The sequence below is a fragment of the Oreochromis niloticus genome, linkage group LG8, assembly GCF_001858045.2.
Source record: "Oreochromis niloticus isolate F11D_XX linkage group LG8, O_niloticus_UMD_NMBU, whole genome shotgun sequence".
NCBI lineage: Eukaryota > Metazoa > Chordata > Actinopteri > Cichliformes > Cichlidae > Oreochromis > Oreochromis niloticus.
This window is the reverse complement of record NC_031973.2, coordinates 219,433-238,270: the sequence shown is the minus strand read 5'-3', so window position 1 is coordinate 238,270 and position 18,838 is coordinate 219,433. Positions and strand designations below refer to the sequence as shown.

At 43.6% G+C, this 18,838-nt stretch overlaps 2 protein-coding genes across 2 annotated transcripts in view; both read right to left on the bottom strand.

Annotated features, from left to right (window-relative positions):
- Nucleotides 1-14,649, bottom strand: part of LOC100712474 (wings apart-like protein homolog) — a 32,774-nt gene extending 18,125 nt beyond the window's left edge. The window contains exons 1-5 of the mRNA XM_003449428.5: nt 14,337-14,649; nt 13,225-13,688; nt 4,859-5,618; nt 3,286-3,671; nt 1,333-1,457 (exon numbers count right to left, since the gene is read on the bottom strand). Of these exons, the coding sequence (XP_003449476.1) occupies nt 1,333-1,457; nt 3,286-3,671; nt 4,859-5,618; nt 13,225-13,666 (1,713 nt within the window). The 5' untranslated portion in view covers nt 13,667-13,688; nt 14,337-14,649. The remainder of the gene's footprint in view (nt 1-1,332; nt 1,458-3,285; nt 3,672-4,858; nt 5,619-13,224; nt 13,689-14,336) is intronic.
- On the bottom strand, nt 14,591-18,331 carry LOC100712206 (tripartite motif-containing protein 35). The gene is made up of 2 exons (XM_019362195.1): nt 17,120-18,331; nt 14,591-14,686 (listed from the first exon to the last, which is right to left on the bottom strand). The coding sequence occupies exons 1-2, from the start codon at nt 18,329-18,331 to the stop codon at nt 14,591-14,593; spliced, it is 1,308 nt and encodes a 435-aa protein (XP_019217740.1).
- Nucleotides 18,332-18,838: the final 507 nt, after the last annotated feature.

Below are 18,838 nucleotides of genomic sequence, written 5' to 3'. Positions count from 1 at the left end.
CCAATTAATCTCTCACTTCAAGTTTTTCACCTGATGAGAGGCTCTGAACGCAGAGACTTGCAGGCAGGAGATAAACACCGCCTCAGGTATGAGACGCTGGCAACTCATTTACAGTAATATTAAGATGTGCACTTCCACCGCTGCGGCTCGCTACCATCGATCCGTCTCCGCTATGAAAAGGGGACCCGGCTCTTATGAGATCAATAGTCTGATCTGCAGACGGGGAGGTAGAGGCCATTAGCAGGCAGATAAATAAAAGACAAGGAGTCAAGAGATGTTCAGAAACAACTCTGTCCGTCCCCTCATCGATGCACCGATAAACCTCAGCTCTGCCCGCCCCCACGTGCGCGCACACATGCACGCACACACGCACGCACACAGTACTGAGTCATACAGGGCGTGGGTGGACAGTCTCGTCCCCACAGGTACATTGAGATCTCTTTCTGTAACGAGTCCTGGTTTTACATTTAGAGATGAGGATGTTTCTGTGAAGAGGTTCATATGGATTAACAAGCTTCATCTGTTGATTAGAATTCTTCATCCGTCAAAGATGAAACTCCTTTGTGTTTGGTTTAAGTTGATTTTCATTCACTCATTTTGTCTGAATTCTTGTTTTATGAAGATGTTCACTGATTGATTTCACTCCAATCTCAGAATGGGGACTAATTCATCCTACAAATGTTTGCTATCAGGTTGGATGACACGCTTTCTTCTAGTGAGCACACTGAGCACTTTGTTAAATGCTCCTGATTATAATTATGGTGACACTTTGACTCTTTATTGTCTAGACTCTGCATATCACAATTCATGTTATCGTGCTCATTATCCAGCACGAACATTACCACTGTACCTCATGATCTGCTACTTGGCCTCTAACTAAGCCTAAAGGAGACAACAGCACCAGTAGATTTTATTTACTGATCTATAATGTATGCAGCATATTATGATTTTGGCTCTTCTCAGTGGCTCCTCAAATCCTAACTCTTAAGTTTAACTAGCCAATTATTTGTAAGATCTTGAAACTGCTACTGCTAAGCCAGACTTCCTATTATGCTCCTTGTTTTCTGATTTCAGTCTCATGTCTGTTTATGTTTCATATCTTTGTAGCTCTGTAACTGTGTGCTTCTTTGGATCTGTCCCTGTTGTAAAGGATTTTACTGCCAAGGGGCTTCCTGGTTAAATAAAGGCAAAATAAAGTTTTAGTCACGAGATTTCCTGGCCCACACGTTTGCAGTGCATCCAGGTGACATTTCAACACACTTAAGTCACTCTCAGCCTGTTACATAAACACTGTGAACCCTCATGTGACTCAGCAGCGGTGTCACGTCTGACCTTCTTTTGTGCACTGAAGATCCTCCGGAGAGTGTCCGGGTTCTTCTCTGCAGGTTTGCCCTGAGGCGGCCTCCTCGGGCCGCTGGCCACCACCCTGAGGCCGTCCTCTGAGAAGTCCAGGACATCTGCAGGGAAACATTTTTTTAAAAAGTAATTAAATTTAATATTATGTCACATCTATTTATACTTTTAAAGCCCTTCTCCTGGCCAAACTAATTATTTTTAACAGGACACATAGAAAGAAGCGATATGCTCATGAGCTGCCCGAGTCTGAAAGCACACGCTTCCTCATCATGTTTAAATCCAGGAGTTTTTCCATATGAGAGAGGAAAAAACATGTTATCAGAAACAAGGTCAAATGAAACTGACTGTGTGTTTGTGAGCTTTAGCTCATTTCCAGCAGTCCTAACAGTGAGCGCCTGCTGGATAGTGAAACAGGATTAGCTGTTGTGTTTGCTGTTAGAGTGTGACCGTTTGTGCGTGTGTCCGTGTGTTCAGTCTATGCTGGCGTGTTGGCTTTCTCTAATGTTTATCCATACACAAAGCAACAAGAAAAGGACACACAGCCCAGTCAGGCTGTATTTCTGGTCCCTCTGCACAGCTACAGTTTTATTCCACCCGATCGTGCCATTTTTACTTTATTCAGCTTTTTTCGTCTTGTCGTATTGTAAATATATTCTATTGAGCTATTATATTCTTCTCCATTTAAGATGAGTAATGTGAATGCCCCTCAAACCACCGGCGCTCATAGAAGGAAATACAGTAATGAAAAGGAAAATCCAGTTTCAGGGACTCAAGAGACACAGAAAAGAAAAAAACCTACAAGCTGAATAAGGTGCAGGGCAAAATGTGTTGGCGTATTTTGTGACGCTAACCCACTAAAATAAACTGTTCAAACCTACTTTTATGGCGCGCTTTGAGTGATAATACCTTCCATTTTCCTTTTCACCAAGCTGTGCTTAATGTTTTGGCTGCTGTTACACAGTAACTTCCTTACTGTTGGAATAAATGAAATGTATCTCATCTTATTTCATATGGAATTATGGCACACTGTCGTAGCTACAGAGTGTATGATGGCCGTTTCACTGTGACCTTAAAATAATGACAAAATAAAAAAAATCAATGTTCACTGGGCGACTGCTAAGAATCTCTCACTCTCTCTTTGAAAGACTGTTCCAGAAACAGCGCGATGGACAAACTGGTGTCAGAGGGTTTGTCAGTCAGACTCAGAGAGGCATGTGTCAGCAGGCTCAGGGCAGGCGTGCAACAATCCTGTTTTATCATCACTTCACATATAAGGTGACATCCAAATAAACTTGAACATCGTTTCGATTTTGCAAAACAAATAAATGTTATTCGACCAATTTATTTGAGTTTCATTTCAGTCTTCACTGCTGTCGCTGCAGTCCATTCCCCTCTCAGCTCACTCAGTACACACCTCACACACAGTGTGAAGCAAACAGAGGCGCCAGACATGAAATAACACAACAGGACCTTCCCAACAAGTGTTACACTGAAGAGGTCGAGTGAGCGAGTGAAGCCGACGCTTTTCAGTCGTGTCGGCTTACGTTACCACAGATTATACTTAAATCAGAAATTTCAAATATGAAAAGCCAAGAAGCACTCAGAACGCTTTTTAAGTAGCTCTACAAATCATTATCATCACTTTGACCTTCAGATCAATGTGTTGACCTTGAAGGAGAGGTCAAACTGAAGGAGAGGTCCATAATCACGAATCGGCGAGTTGGGATCAGGCTGTTATTTGATACACGCGTCAGCGCAGTCTGTCCTTAATTAATTGGAAGATACGCACAGGGTGAAAATAACAAGCCTGCTCATGTTACTGTAACACTTTGCACATGGCTCTTTGGCTGATTTTGTAAAAAGGTGGTTTCACTAGATATCCTCATCACTACCTCGGCATTATCAGTCAGACAGTGTTGGTGTTTTAACCTGTTCGTATCCTGCTCTCCTGCTTCTCAGAGTTCTTCTTGCTTTCCTTGACCGCCGGCCTTTCCTGAACCTCCAGCCTTTCCTGGACCTCCAGCCTCTCGAACGGATCTGGTGGGTCATCAGCTGGCGTTTCCTCTACGGTGACCACCGGGGTCACTGTGGTGTTGGGGGCCTTCTTTTTGGCCCTCCTCCTCTCTTTAGCTCTGCCGTCGTCTTCGTCGCCGTCGCTGTCGCTCATGTCGTCAAAACCAAAGTATTTGATTTTGTAACTGGACCGGCCATCCGTGCTGTCGGTACTGTTCTCCTCCTGCTGGGCCTCCGAGTCCTCAAAGCCAAACAGGTCCAGCTTACTGTCCTTCTTCGACTTGGTCTGGGTCTGCCTGAACCTGCGGAGAGGACATCCAGAGGAACGGCGTTAATATTCTGCTGAGACGACTTAATTAAAACTGAATTTTAATGTGTAAAAGTATACTTGTGAAGAGGATTTTTCAATTCAGGCTTCAGTCTAATGTGTTTCATGATTAGCACGAACATGAAATGGCAAACTACCATATTCTAATTAACACTTTTCTCAAGCCTTTCCCTCATAAAATTTATCGTTTTCAGCCCAGGTAATGAAAGCAAATTCAATTTAAATTTGATTTCTTGCAGCATTTTAAAAGAAAAACCCTGCGATTCAAATGGATGGACTTATCTGTGAACAAGGTCATTTCATTCAAATGAAAAAAATCGATAAAATCACCGAGCGCTCGTTCTTCTTGGCAAAACAAGGGGCATTACGCTTAACAGCCAAAATATTACAGTGGAGTGGAAGTAAATGAAGTCTCGGCAACTGAAATGAGACCAAAGAGGCACACAGGCTCACGCTGAGATGGAAATATGGTAAAGATGTAAAACGCGTGAAATGAAAGGCATCATAGATTGGTTTTCACTGAATAATATGTCCCCGTGCCTGTGAGAAGTCACACAGCATAAACAACTACCTACATGCATTTTTATGTATTTGCTTTATGTTTTTCTCCTCTCAAACGTCTCAAACCTGATATTAAATGGCTTTTCACTTGTTATAAATAAACTACTTTCAAACTGGAACAGTCTCATTTAAACCTGTATTTTCTCTCTCAGTCTGTTACAAATATTTTATTAAGTAGTTTGACATAAAATATTAAAACCCAAACATGTATTTAGTGGCTGCAATTTCAAATGAAGTACTCTGGATGTTTCGTGCTGGCATGTTCAGCATCCAAGTTCTGTTTATGGACCTAGTAAATCACTTTCTCCCAGGTCTGTGGATGTGGACTAAAGATAATGATCATTAAGCTTTGTGTCCATCACCAGATGTTGCACACCTCAGTTACTTTAAAAAAAAGAGAGAGAGAGAGCGAGTTGTTTGTCTGAGGGATGAGGTCGATCTGTTAGATGAAAAATAAATCTATATGTGGGAAAAATTGGGATAATTTTAGACTTCCTGTAGCTCTTGTGGGATATCAGCAGGTGTAGGCAATTACACATTAAACTGTCCACACTGTGGAACACCCTGACACACAGGGTCCGCCGGTCCCCGTTAACCAACCTTGTATTCTGTTGTTCCGGCTTCTTCCGCTGCCATCCGGCCTCTCCCAGTTGCGTCGTGCTGCCTGAACCGGTGGAACCACTACCACAAGAGGGTGCTGCATCAGTCCCAAACTCCTCCACCACTCGGTCCTGGATGGTGACGTTACACATAGATATGGAGGACGGGTGCAGCACTGTGTAGTCCCTCGTCCTGCCCCGGTTCCCTCTGCCACCTGTTGTTTTGTTATTGCTGTCAGATGCGGATTTGGGAAGATCTGAGCCAAAAACAGTGGCTGCGAAGCTGCTGGAGTCCGAGGCTTTGCCCTGTTTGTTGGGCCTCCTGTATGTCCGACAGTTCGAGTTCCTTTCAAGTGACGATGAGGTCGACATCTGGGAGTAATCCGATGTCTCGGTGAGGTCAGGGTTGCCCTGCAGGTCCTCACTGTCGCTGAGGAGCAGCTGTGGAGGAGAGGGGGTCTTCTCGTGCCGGGTCTGCACCGGGTCACAGCCACCTGCTGTCGTGACGCCCGCCGAAGCCCATGACAGAGTAGGGGCGGGGTTGCGGGGTTCCTGTGTGGGAGAAGGTGGCCGGAGGCCCATTATAACATCCCACGAGTCGTAGGTGGATTCGGCCTTGGAGCCAGTCTTCAGGGTGGTGGTCTGGGCCAGGGGCTTCTTGTCGCTCTCAGAAACGTTTTGGTACCACGTGTAGCTGTGCTGGTTCTCTGACGACGAGGACAACGAGGACAACGAGGACAACGAGCTCTGCTTGGACTTTCCTGAGAATGAAAACAGACTCAGAATCAGTGCATCAAAGTCACTGAAGGCATCGGTCATCTTTATGCTGGTCAATTTTTCACAAGCAAATTTGTATTAAAAATCAAATCAAATGGACTAAGCTTTAATATTTGAAAGAGGAAAAGGTGCTGCACAAATAACTAGAACAACAATGAAAATGCAGGCAAAAAAAAACAAACAAACAAAAAAAACATCGTTGCTGACTGAAATAACAGTTAAAAACTAGATCTGTGTGCTTATACAAATAATGAAAAGAAGATAAAAATACACATAAAATGTCAGTTTTTATGCCTGGAGGGAAAAAAAAAAGACCTTCATACTAGGGCTGCACAATGAATCGTTAGAAAATCGCGATCTCAATTCATACTTATGTGCGATCTCATTTCCAAATGACAACGATTTACAAAAAAAGGGATGACGATTGTACTGCATTTTGATCCGGGACGTAATCTGCTTGAAAACAAGCGCTCACTCTTCCTGCTCAACAAATGACAAGGGCGGAGCCTTATACCACGTGATACAGAAGCCAGCTGGCAGGGAAAAAAGTGAGAGATGAGGAAGCTGTAAAGGCCAAGAAAGTGACAGGAGAAAATCCGTCCCGGTCAACCGCATCAATAACGGGAACCTTATACAGCGCTTCCCCATACCCGTCAAACTCCAGCAGGCACAAAGAAACTACGGAGGCTATCACTTATCACCTGGCTAAAGATATGGCTCCCATCAACACTGTGCAAAACGAGAGATTTAGGAAAATGATCAACACCCTAGACAAACGCTACACAGTGCCGTCCCGCAACTAGGGCTGGGCTATATCATACCATTCACGGTAATACCGGTGTAATTTTAGGCAACGATAGAAAAATGAAATGTCGCGATAGAATGTGGGTAAAACGCGCATGCGCACTGCCTATGTTTACATACGCACATGGCGGCGACGCAGAATGAGAAGAGCGAAAGTGGATCGTTAAATGAAACGGATGAACCAGAACTGGTTTGTAAAAATGCTGCAACTTCAGTGGTGTGGAACTGGTTTAGCTTTCGTCCGTCAGATACACAACAAAGCACTATTTTTGGTAGAGCATGCTAGCGGGCCGTCGTTATTACCGTGTTGTTTGGAAAATACGCCACACTTAAAATCAATCCTTTGATTTTTCTGAAAATCGACAGTGCTCCTTATAATCCCGTGTGCCTTATGTATGAATTCTGGTTGTGCTTACTGACCTCGAAACGATTTTATGTAGTACACGGCGCTCGAAAATCTGTCAGATGTTTCAGTACGACTTTGCTAAGCTACGAAGCTGCACTGCTTGATGGATTGTCGGAGCATTACGGCTAACGTAGGCAGGCAGGAGCCTCGCAGAGTGATATGTACTGTGCTTCAACATAATATTACCGTATTGTGTGTATAACCTCTTTTTAAGGTTTGTGGATATTCTACATGGTTATGCTGAGGATATGTCGGCCAATTTCCACTGGAAATGCCTTTTGGTTAAACTGTCAGCGAGGAATTTGCATTTGCACTGTTAAATTTTTATATAACTTTAATGCACATAAAAAAACAGCTGCTTGTTTAAGCGAAAATACATTATTAGTGCAAAAAAACCTCATCAAAGTTGTGGAGTTGTAAAGTATTTTGTCAAGTGTCAATTATATCGTCAGTTATATCGTTATCGCAAATTTTCAAATGTATATCGTGATAAATATTTTTGGTCATATCGCCCTGCTCTACCCGCAACTATTTTTCAAATGTTGCACTACCTGCTCTATACACGCAGTGTCGAGCAACGGTGGAGACGGAATTACAAGCAGTACAACATTTTGCGGCAATGACAAAATGTGAGACATTTATTGTTTTTATGTTCAGTCTCAACTGTTACGAAGTTGATGTGCAGTTAATAAGTGCAATAAATATTTATACTGGAAAAGAAAATCGTGAGAGAATCGTGATCTCAGTTCTAAGCAAAAAAAAATCGTGATTCTCATTTTATGCAAAATCGTGCAGCCCTAGCCACAAGACTTTTGCGCAGTCATCAGTAAAAATAAACTGAAATTTTTTGTGTGTGCCAAACTACAACTTAAGGGTTTCAAGGTGAGGTTTTGCTTTTGAAACCTGTCGTGGTTCATCTACAAACCAGAAAAGACAGAATTTTTAAAAAACTAGACAACATGTTGGTTAAACTGAGAAACTTTTCTACCAACTTCCAGCTCCAATGTTCTCTGAGCCGGACTCGAAGGAATGAGACACCGCGTGGTTCTGCATGATGTGTTCTTGAAAACCGAATGCTAAAACTTGTTTAAGCAGCTTGGATCTGTTTGCCAAAAGAAAAAAAGAAAGCCCCCCCCCCCCCCAACCACACACCCCCAATATGCCCACATTCACTTTACATTTTACCGCTGAACTTCACAGACACCTCAGCACAATGATGATGCACCCAAAGATTGCACCATTTCAAAAAACACCGTTACGCAATAAAAGCAGGTCACACACACACACACACACACACACACACACACCTGGAACAGCAGCCAGGTCTCACAGCAAACAGTCATTCGCCAGCAGCTGTAATTCTTCAAGAGAATCAAAATGGGTCTGGAGCCACTTCCAGGACAATTCACGCTGTTTGATTATTAGCACCCCCGGTTATTTGTGTCACTTCTGCCGTGGCACATAACTCACAATGCTTCACTTTCCCCTCTGAGCAAACAGGAAATTGCTTCACGCTGTAGCATCACATAATACCAGCTTCTGCGGTTTTTGATTCAAGGTTGAGTGGTAGCAAATCTGGAAAGAGGCCATTTCAGCTTATGATTCTGACTTTGAGAAATTAAAAATAAAGAGAGAAGATCAAACGCAGAGAACGAGCGAGGCCCCCAGAGGACTGCTAAAGGTCCTTAAAGGCCACACCGTCAAATGACACCGAGCTAAAATCATGTATGTCTGTGGACACAGGTCTTTTTCTGGCTAAGATCTAAATGCAGTTTGTTTGTTTTTTACCAAAGTGTTTATGCTGATATCAACTGAGTGCAAAATGTATAAAGGGCTGTGATTCCTCCATTACTTCAACCATTTTACTGTATTTTCAAAGCGAGACGTGAACCGAGAGCTGCAGATGAGTCATTTAGTCTTTTCTGCTCAGCGCTCCAACGATTTCTTCTAACTTTATCAAAACAAGTCCACGTGAACGACGCTGTGCAGCTCTGAGGGTTTCCGTGGCTACAACTCAGGTACAGACACAGGTTAGCTATTAGTGTCTGCCAGCTCTACGAAAAACACTCAAGTTATTCTGACTAAATCAAGTTTTTATTGGACATGAGACGATCACCTTCATGACGTCCAACCACAAGCAGTGTTGGAAGTAGGCCTTTCTGAGCGCACTCCAATCTCCTTCTTTTGAACATGCACGTGTAAAATGTCAAGTCTTAATTAAAGAATCTCAGATAAGCTCTGAGTTTGGCGTTTTTGGAAACCAAAGGGCTCGGGTTTGTTTTTCCAGTCATGTGCTGTTTTTACTGCTGACGCGGTTGCAAAATGTTCTAGTGATTAACACACTTTCAGTTCTTCGGCAGATGGCAGAGCGAGGAGCAGGCTGTACACACACACACGGCGTTCTGTAGCCTATGAGAAACTCAAAATGTTGCTCTGAAGCCGTTTGATGATGGAAGCTGATCACCTTGCATTCCTTTAAAGCCGGGCAGATAAAAATAAGAGTCTGGAGAGGTGACACCTCGGGAAGGTGCAAAGCCTGCAGTTTGCGTACTTTGGCTTTGCGAGGCAGATGGGGCTTGATGTCAGCCTGTGTGGGTGTGCAACTGTCTAAAGGGTTTGCAGAGCTGTGTGCATTAAAAACAAAAATTAAGCAGCACAGAGGTACTCTGTGTTTAATCTTTAACCAGGTAAGAACCACCAAGTCAGAAGGACTCTGGGCTCCAACCTGCACGAGCCTCCGAATGTTTGTCTTGAACTAAAAGTTTAAAGATTCCTTCACTAAAGGAAGAAGATTCCTACTCGTTACCCTCAATACCGTTTAATAACCCGTGTTCATTAACTGTGGAGCCAGCTGTTTTCCCCATCAACAAAGACTTGGTTTATCACCAGTCGGCTTCATTAGTTTCCCTTTTTTATCAGCATGAGTTTAGGACAGAGTTTAGTGTTTAGTTTAGGCTCTCGTCTTTGGCAATAACTTGTCTTCATTTTATTAAAATGCCTTCAAATGCAGCAACTTTGTGAGCTCTAGTAAGTTGGATTATTTCTACAGCAATGCAATGTCACAGAAAGTGACTCTGAACCCGGAGAGCGCAACACGTCTGTGACGGGCAGATAAGAGTGGATGTAATCATTAAGAGTCTCTTCTTCTTAGATTCATAGTATCTAAACTTTCCCAGCAGGACAAGTCCTTAAGAAAAAAAAAATGTGTGGCAGATAAAAAAATTTTCTCCAAACGGTTTTAAATGATGACGCAGCACCGCTCCTAAACGAACGGGTGTACAGGGTGTAGCGTCTCAGAACGCTAAATATGATAAACAAGCAAATTTTCTCATTAAAGTTCAAAATCAAGCTGCATCTTTAAAAAAAGAAAGACTTCACTCTGAGTCACCCTCACACTGCAGTAGTACAGTACAGTAGTTTGCATTTGTTCAGCTGATTATTAACCACCTGCTGGCGAAATGCTCAGTTTACTGGACAATCCAAGTCCCTTCAGCTTCAGAGCACCCTTTTAAGAAAGCACAACACCACCAACAGCACCACCTTCTTCCCTCCACTCTGTCTGTAAATGTTGACACAAGAAGCCTAATTTCTGATCGTCTGTGGCAACAGAAGAATGTGCAGTCGATCTCAGCGGAGTGATTCCGCTAAAACAATTTCTCCTGCAAAGTGAATTCTGAACTGTATTCTCCTCTGTTCACATCTCAAGGTGCGAGTTTTTGATGGGTTTTTTATTGTTACCCGTCACGTCACCACATCGCAGAAAGCACTTCCTTATCATTAGGTGTGAACACTATGAGGAGAAATTTGACTCAAAGGTTTGCTAATGTGTACAGTATGATCCACAAGCGTAAACGAAGACTTACAAATGTCTGCAACATTGTAAAAACAAAAGTAAACGTGTACGGCTTACCATGCAATTTAACCACCTTACCAATGTCTTGGTGCAAACCTGAATAAATACTGATCACTTAATCATAATTTCTAAAGTTCAGCTTCACTAATCAGATCATTTTCTCTTTCTAAAACATTTCTTTGCATACAAATGTCTAAAACTACAAGTAACATCCTCTCACTGACGCACAAAAGCTTAAATGTGTGTGGACGAATCTTCTGACATGCACAGATCATGTCACATGCCCTTGTGGAGTTTGGACACAAATTTCACACTGCCAGCTTTGCACAGATCCACAAATGTAAGCTGCTGCTTTATTGGTTTTCTTTGTTTGTTTGTTCAAAGAAAGGCGGTCCTTCTAAATAAACAGAGCAGCCGGTGACCCTCTACTAGAAACAGTGTTAATTACAGAAACTACTCATTAGCCTGTGATGGTTAAAATATGGTTTAAATAAGCTGCTGCATCCTGAAATGTTCAGGATTAGCCATTAAGCTAACAATAATGTAAGCCTGCTGTTATTACAGAATAGTAAAATTAGCATCAAACTGCTATTACCTTTACCTGGATTAAATCTATATTCAAAAGGTACAGAGATTAGCTGCATATACTCACTGTGGAGCACGATGCACAGTAAGAACAACCAGCACATAGCAGCAACTTATTTAAATTTAAATTTTCTCTCCATATAAGATGCTGGTACAGCACTGAAGAAGGTAATCATCTGGGAGTCTCCCAGTGCTACTGAGGATCAGACGACATGGACATAAAAAGAAGAGCTTTCAGCGAAGAGCGGGAAAACTAATCACAGAACTTCCTTGTTTCTGTAACTCGAGTCCAGCTATGAGTTGTATGCTGGTGGCGAATATCTTTAGGCATATGAGGCAAAACCTCATATGCCTAAAGATATTTGCCTCTTAAATGTAATTTATGGTCCTGCAAATGTGTCTGTCTGCGTACACGTTTCCGTTTGTATACTGAGTGGAGAGACATTTTCACCTATAGCACTCACTGCTGTGTAGTTCTCACTGCACATCGCTGGATAAGGAGTGTGTATGCATCTACCAAACCGCTGATTTCTTGACATATGGGCCAAAACTGGGAACAGAGCGACTGCAGAGTTCGCGAGGAATGGGAGAACCATGGGAAAAAACTTTGTAGATCGTAGCCTGAAAAGCAGATGGTGGCTGCAGTGGATGCTTTTCATTGTTTTTAACACTCTTCTTCACCTCAGCTCATTGCATGTTATAACTTTGCGCTTCTTCACAGCTGACCGATGGACCAACGGCAGCACAAGCAAGTGTAGCTCACAGACCTGTGTAGCACATGCATCAATCGACAATAGCTTTTTCTGCAGGTAGACAGGCCATCCACAGACCCCAGTCGACTGCGAAGATGCTAGCCCCACTGAACTACAATTCTATTCCACAGGGTAAAGAGCTCAGAGTACAGCTGCTGCTCTTCCAAGAGGCTGATAAAGCAGTTCAGGAATCCGACCGGACGCCTCCTGGATGAGGTGTTTCGGTGACGTCTTAGCTGAAGGAGACCTGAGAGAGGTGTGTGCCTCTGCTCATATTTAATCCTTGTTAAATACAACCACACCAATGTTATGTAGGTCCCATAAGACATTATTAGAGTTTGAAAGGAGGAAAGTAATCAGCCTGCAACTAAACCGTGCTGGAGTCTGTTTAAAAACCACAATACCCCGCATCTTACCACTGCAAACACAACGGTGGCACATTCAGCGTACCTGTGGTGTAATAATGCCAGCAAAATGTGCTTGTTACTCACAATCTTTACAGTCCTTTGTAAGCCATCAAGCTTTAATGTACTTTTTCTGATTCACAGCCACGTGCTATTGATTTGTTTAACTGTACAAAAATACCACTCTGAAAGAAGCAGTCGTCAGCCCTTTATTTTATAAAAAGAACCATTTTATCAATGACATTACCATATTTATCGAGCCAACATCTCCAGCCTTTGTATGCAGATAATACACATGTTTATGGCAGGGTTTAACTTCAGTGTCATGCTAGCTTCCCGTCAGTGTGGCTCGGTCTACCATCAGTGTGAAAACAGCCCTCTGAGCCATCTGAGGTGCTCGCTGGGGCACAGCTCGCTGTGAGGAGCGAGCTCGCATCTCTGGCAGGCGGCCAGAAGCAGTCACAGAAAGCTGAAAGCGAGTCAAGCTGACAGGGAACGGCTGAGAGGGGGTACAAACAGGGAAAGTGATTTCTCTGTGTCTGAAAAGATATCACAGCCAACTGAAAGGGAAGCAGCTGGAAGAAAATAACAAACATTAATCGACTTTTCTTCCAAGTTTAAAAGACTTCACCCTGATGTGCTCGACACGCGATGCAGGACGCCCGTCTCCTGAGCTTACTAGCTGGCTCATTTAAACTAGTACCGCTGTGAATGTCACCTCTTTGGCGTTATACTGACACACTGCAGATTTAACTTTCAGGGAATTATTAACAGACTCTGTATTACCTGTGCTGGCACTGCTGCTGTTGAAGAACCGAAGGGTGTCGTCCATAGCCCTCGGCTGGGTCTTAGATGCTCCCTGGAGGCTGGACCTGCTCCCCGTATCTGGGGACACCACAGGTCGTTCTGCCTGGGGTGGCTCTGCTGAGGCCGGCTTGGCGGGAGACGACTTGCTCCCGCTCCGGGATGACACGGGCTTGGATTCCTCGTCACTGTCAAACCCAAACGGGTCATCCAAACTGTCCCCGCATGGACGGGGCCTCTTATACACCTCCAGGACTGAGTCATTCTTGGGAGCGCCGGCACGCTTCGACCCCACCTTGGCCTTGTAGGTGGTGTCACCCCATTTGGTGCTCAGGGTGCCTCTCTTGGTGGAGAGAACTTCATCAAACTTGGACGTGCCCTCACCACCCTTGCGGCTGTAGGTTTTACCAAATCTAGACGTCATTGTTGCATCTGGGTCATATTCTCTGAAAGAGGAGGGCATCTTAGGCGAGACGAACATTTATGTGATTCTCTAAATGTAATTTCTGGTTTACAACCTGATCAGGAGCCGCCAAAGATAAATACACACACAATTAATATCTGTAAAATACAGCTCTGCTTTTTTTATTTTATTAGCAGGCAAACTAACAATTCACAAAAAACATATATTTTTGAAAAAGAAAGTCGTTTATTCTTATGTTAATACAGGGCAGAAGTGCCAGGTAACAGCCGGAGTACTTCTCAGCCAGCTGGTTATACAAAACAAGGCTAACATTAGCTTAGCACCATGCTAACGTGCTCATTTGCAGCTTTCTGCACTGGTTGGTCGCTAGCATAAAAATTAATGAAAACATAACAAATTTTACAACTGGATATCACGCAGAGCAGACTGAGTGTCCATGTAATTGCGTGGTGAGAGCTCTTCTAGATCCCTGAAGTTGGTATTCAAGCAAGTCGAGTGTCAGCCGTTAGCATTAGCAGTAAGCTCAACACAGAGAGCGGAGTTAGCTCGAGGCTAGCGGCTAACAATAACTAAAAACTGACATGGCCTTACGTCGAAACTCCAAAAGAAAAACTCTGAGAATATCCTGCATTAAAACCGGCGCTATCTGTTTTCTGGTATTTTCACTTACTTGGTGAGCTAAAGGGCCGATCCGCACAAAACACGCTCCAGCCGCAGGACGGCCGTTAAACGGGCACAGGAGAACCGGGCCTGCTTCCCCGATTCAAGCAGCCCTGCACAGTATAAACAAGGCCGAGCGGGCGCCGTTATCGGCCGATCGGTGGGTTTGAAACCGAATGTGACAAACCACAGGTCAAGGCTGTTGAGAAAAGGCGCGGTTTAAAGACCCATCTAATGAAACCAGCTCCGCTTTCGAGTTAAATCTCACTCGATTGTCTCCTCCGGGCTGCGACGAAGGCTTCCATTGGACTCCCCCGCGGTGTCAAGCGAGCCGCGAAAATAGTGTAACCGGAAGTCATGCTGCCGACATTTCAAAGTAAAAGCATAAAATTGGCGTATGTGAAGGTAATTTGCGGTAAAAGTAGCTGATGTGAACGCTTTTGTAAAGACAGAGTAGTTTGAAAATGTGAATTTAATGGTGAACTCTTCGCCAACATATTATTCACTGTGACGTGGATTTATTATTTTGCTAAGTTTCTGTAAAACCGAAGTTTTTTGTCTAATTTTACATTTTTTACATCAAGCGGAACTGCCTTACGTTACATTTCAAACTTCACACAAGAGGCTTCATTAATCTTATCGTTTCAAATGCTGCGTTCAGGTAAACTCGCAAAATTTCCTCTTGTACACACAAAATGCGACACGAATAATTGTAGAGGCTTTTGGAGTCTGTAAAGTTAAAAAAATCAAAATGAGCTCAAGAATCACCGAGTTAATAATCTAGTGAATTACTAACGTATTGTTTGCAACGTACTGTTAATAATTCACTGGAAATGCAAAACTACTCTTATTAACTTTGTATTCACAGTTTAAAAAAGAAAAATCAGAGTTATTTACATGATGACCAGTTTATTGAAAAAGCAATCTTCCACTGTTCACCAGGCTCTTCATCAGCTTTTAAATAAAAAGCAACAGAATTAACGCAAAAATACTCAAATTCATTAGTGCACCTTGCTTACCTGTTCATATAATAATACACAAACCAGCATTGAACAACCAGCTGTGTTCATTGTTGCTTTTTGTAAACAGATCCCTGCTATGATTTATATAGGCCTTATAAATATTTTCTAAGTGTTCATTTAAGGTACCACATTTGACAAAATTACATTTAAAGTCAAAATAATTTGTTGTGCAACACAAATAGTTCCTCTGTTGTGTGTTTCATGTGACAGCTGTAACCCAAACTGACCCAGTTCTGGATGGAAACATTCAATATCCTCTGCTGTGTCCCGTGGTGCAGTCCCACATGAGAGAGCGGTATCGATCAACCAGACTGAGGCCACGGCAGTCTCCACGTTACTTGTTAGAGGCTTGAAACTCATTAGCTCAAGGAAAACAATGCCACGGTCACACCTGTGCTGGGTGGAGGGGGTAATGTCCTGTCTCAAAATGGAAAAAGCTACACTGTGTGACAATTTGTCCACTCTTTCAAAGATGAGCTCCCCATTATTGATAAAATATAATATTTTTCACTCTTAAATCCACCAAACACAATACAAAGAATAACATCTCAGAACATGAAGCAGCATCTTTGTTTTTGTATTTTGGACTGTTGGGCGCTACTTTGATTATGTGATATGCCCTGAAAATCAAAAAGATTAATTATTGTTAGATTAATGGTAACATCACAAAGACACATAAAGATGATGAAAAAACTGAACACTAGATGGTAGTTATACTTCATATAATTATGTCAGAACCCATAAGTGCTGCTTCTGCTTTAACCTCTTCAAGTTACTGGAACTCTAAATACACTTGTATGGAGGACAAGAGCAAGTCTGTGACCTAAACTGTACAAGACAGGCAATTATTAATGATATTACGTGACTCACTGTCGCTCTATTGAGATTTCCTTGGAGAATATCAGGGCCACCATCAGTATACGGTAAGTGTCGTACTCGGTGCTGTGTTGCATCAGGAGTGTTTCCACAGAGGGTGTCACCGGCTCACCTGGAAATATGATTTGTGCCCATGCCACCCACACCCATGCTATTGGGCTACTGTTAATCTTACATTGTACAACACCACTGAATAGGAGCGTGGAATTTAACTCAGTACTTTTAGGCTTCAATCACACAGGCCTAGAGACCTGCTGGCAACCTCTGGTTGCTTCACAGTCATATAGATGTTGGTAAAATCATCTGCTGCTTAAACTTTTGTACTACTGCTACTTTTGCTTAGGTAAAGAGTTATTGCAAAACAGTAATTGACTACACTTCTTATCATCTGCACGAGCCTGTTTTCTGCTCCAGTTTTGGTCACAATCCTGGAAACACTCCTGGTAGCAAACTATGATAAGTCAACTAAGGTAGCACAGTGTATATTTGCATTTCAGCTTGCCAGCATGTGCAAACTGAAATGCAGCAGTATTTACACAGTAACAATGCGCCCTGACATGGCTTTATGAAACCATTCAGGTATGAGTACGTTGATGAAGGATGCCAGATTTGTGTAATTGTGACTGTGCACCAATCTCTCCTGTTTCTAATCTGTGATCTAAAGCTGTACTCTTACATGGTGAAAGCCCAGCTAGCCGTACCTTCACTCCTCCTGATCTGTCAGTTTTCTCACACACACTTTTACAGGCACTATTTTCAGAAGCTGTGGGTTCCTGGTGCAAAGATAGGGGCACAGTTTTTCAGTGAATGTGTGTGTGAAAGTGTGCATGTGTGTGTTTGTATCAGGCTCCAAAAAAGACAGCTTCCCTTCGTCCCAGTCCAGATGAACTCTGACCTTCTTGACCTTCTCTGTGACCGAGAGAGCGATGTATTTGTTGGTCGGGGAGTACGCTCTGTATCCAGCGTGGCTGCACTCTACGCTCCACACTGTGGAGCCCACAAATTCTCTCCTGCACATAGACTCTGCTATCACCCCAACCTCCCAGTCCTTGTTGTCTCCAACCTCCACATCCCAGCTGTGAGTTCCCGAGTTAAAGCCCTCCGAGCCCAGGACAGAATCCCAGAATTCAAACCTCTCGGGGTTTTCTGGAAGGAGCCTTCTCTTTCCGTGCCTCACGCCAGTCAGATCTTCGGACAGGATGAGCTCTGGATTGGCTGAATTTGGATCCAGAATCACAGGACTGTAGGAGACCATGCCTTTCATCTTATTCCAGATGTTGAAGGTCAGGTTGCCCAGGTGTTTGGCCACATCTATCAATGCTCCTGAGCCCAGCTGTGGATCATCCAGCTGGGGGTGCTGCTGGACTCTTTCCACCACAGCCTTGTAGGTCCTCAGGAAGGATGGATCTCCAGCTCTGAGGTGCTCCTCTGTGGCTCTGACTGTGTCTGAAAGAGCCGCCATCTCCCTGCACAGAGCCTCCATCTTGTCCTTCATCACTTGGCTCTTCTGCGCCTCTTCCTCCCTCAGAGCTAACATCCGTACCTCCTCTTCCTCCTCTAGGAACTGGCGAAGCTTCTTAAACTGCTCCTTAAGCCTCCTTTCTATCTGCAGAGCCTGCACTTTAATGTGCTCTGCTGTTTGATGTAAGTTCACTTTAACTTCATTAAAAAGCTTCAGCTTGTGCTGCAGGGGGTTCAGGAACATCTGAAGCTCCTCTCTGTGTTCCTGTGCAACTTCATCAATGGGTCTGAACTGATGGTCAGCGTGGATTTTTGCATCCCGACAGATGATACACGCGGGCTGCTCATGGTCCAGACAGAAGAGTTTGAGCTTTTCAGAGTGCAGACTGCAGAGACTGTCAGACCCTGATGAAGCACTCTGACTCTGCAAAAATCCCTCACAGAGGTTCTTCAGTGCCCGGTTACAAGGTGGGTCACTCCACTCACACACTGTCCGACAAACCGGGCACTCTTTGATTTGCTTCTCTTTCCACCAGCTCTGCAGACAGGCTTTACAGAAGCTGTGGCTACACAAGAGGAGGACGGGATCTTTAAAAATGTCATGACAGGCAGGGCAGCATAAATCCTCCTCTGAACGGAAAGCCATTTTCCACTCAGCACCAAAGACACCAGGCAGGGACGGACAGCAGGGAGGAGGCGGTGCCAAAACTTTCTCAACAAGTCTTGGGGAAAATCTTTCTTTCAAGCGTTCTTTCTTAATTTGTAAAATCCCAGTGCTCCCAGTATTCTTTCTGCTGCTCAGCGCGTCAGTGTAAAGGTGACGCTTTCCTTCCCTTTACTGTCAAGAAGTCGTGTTTCCTGATAGTCGTGTTTGTCAGGTGAGCCAGAGTGGGTGGAGCTCTGTCAAACAACTGTAACACTCCAGCGACTTCTCTCACACCGCTCTCTGGAAACTGCAGGTGCTTGCACCTTCCACATGCTCTTAGCTTTCAGTCATGCACAGAAACCAGCGGCATGTGTGAGCATGCTGTAGATCTGGTAAATGAGTACATCAGATATACACCATCTTTTGGATGAGAGAGCAGAGTGATAAGTTCTTCCATAAACACAGATATCTGCTAATCAGTGCAAAGTAGCAGAGTAATAAATAAAA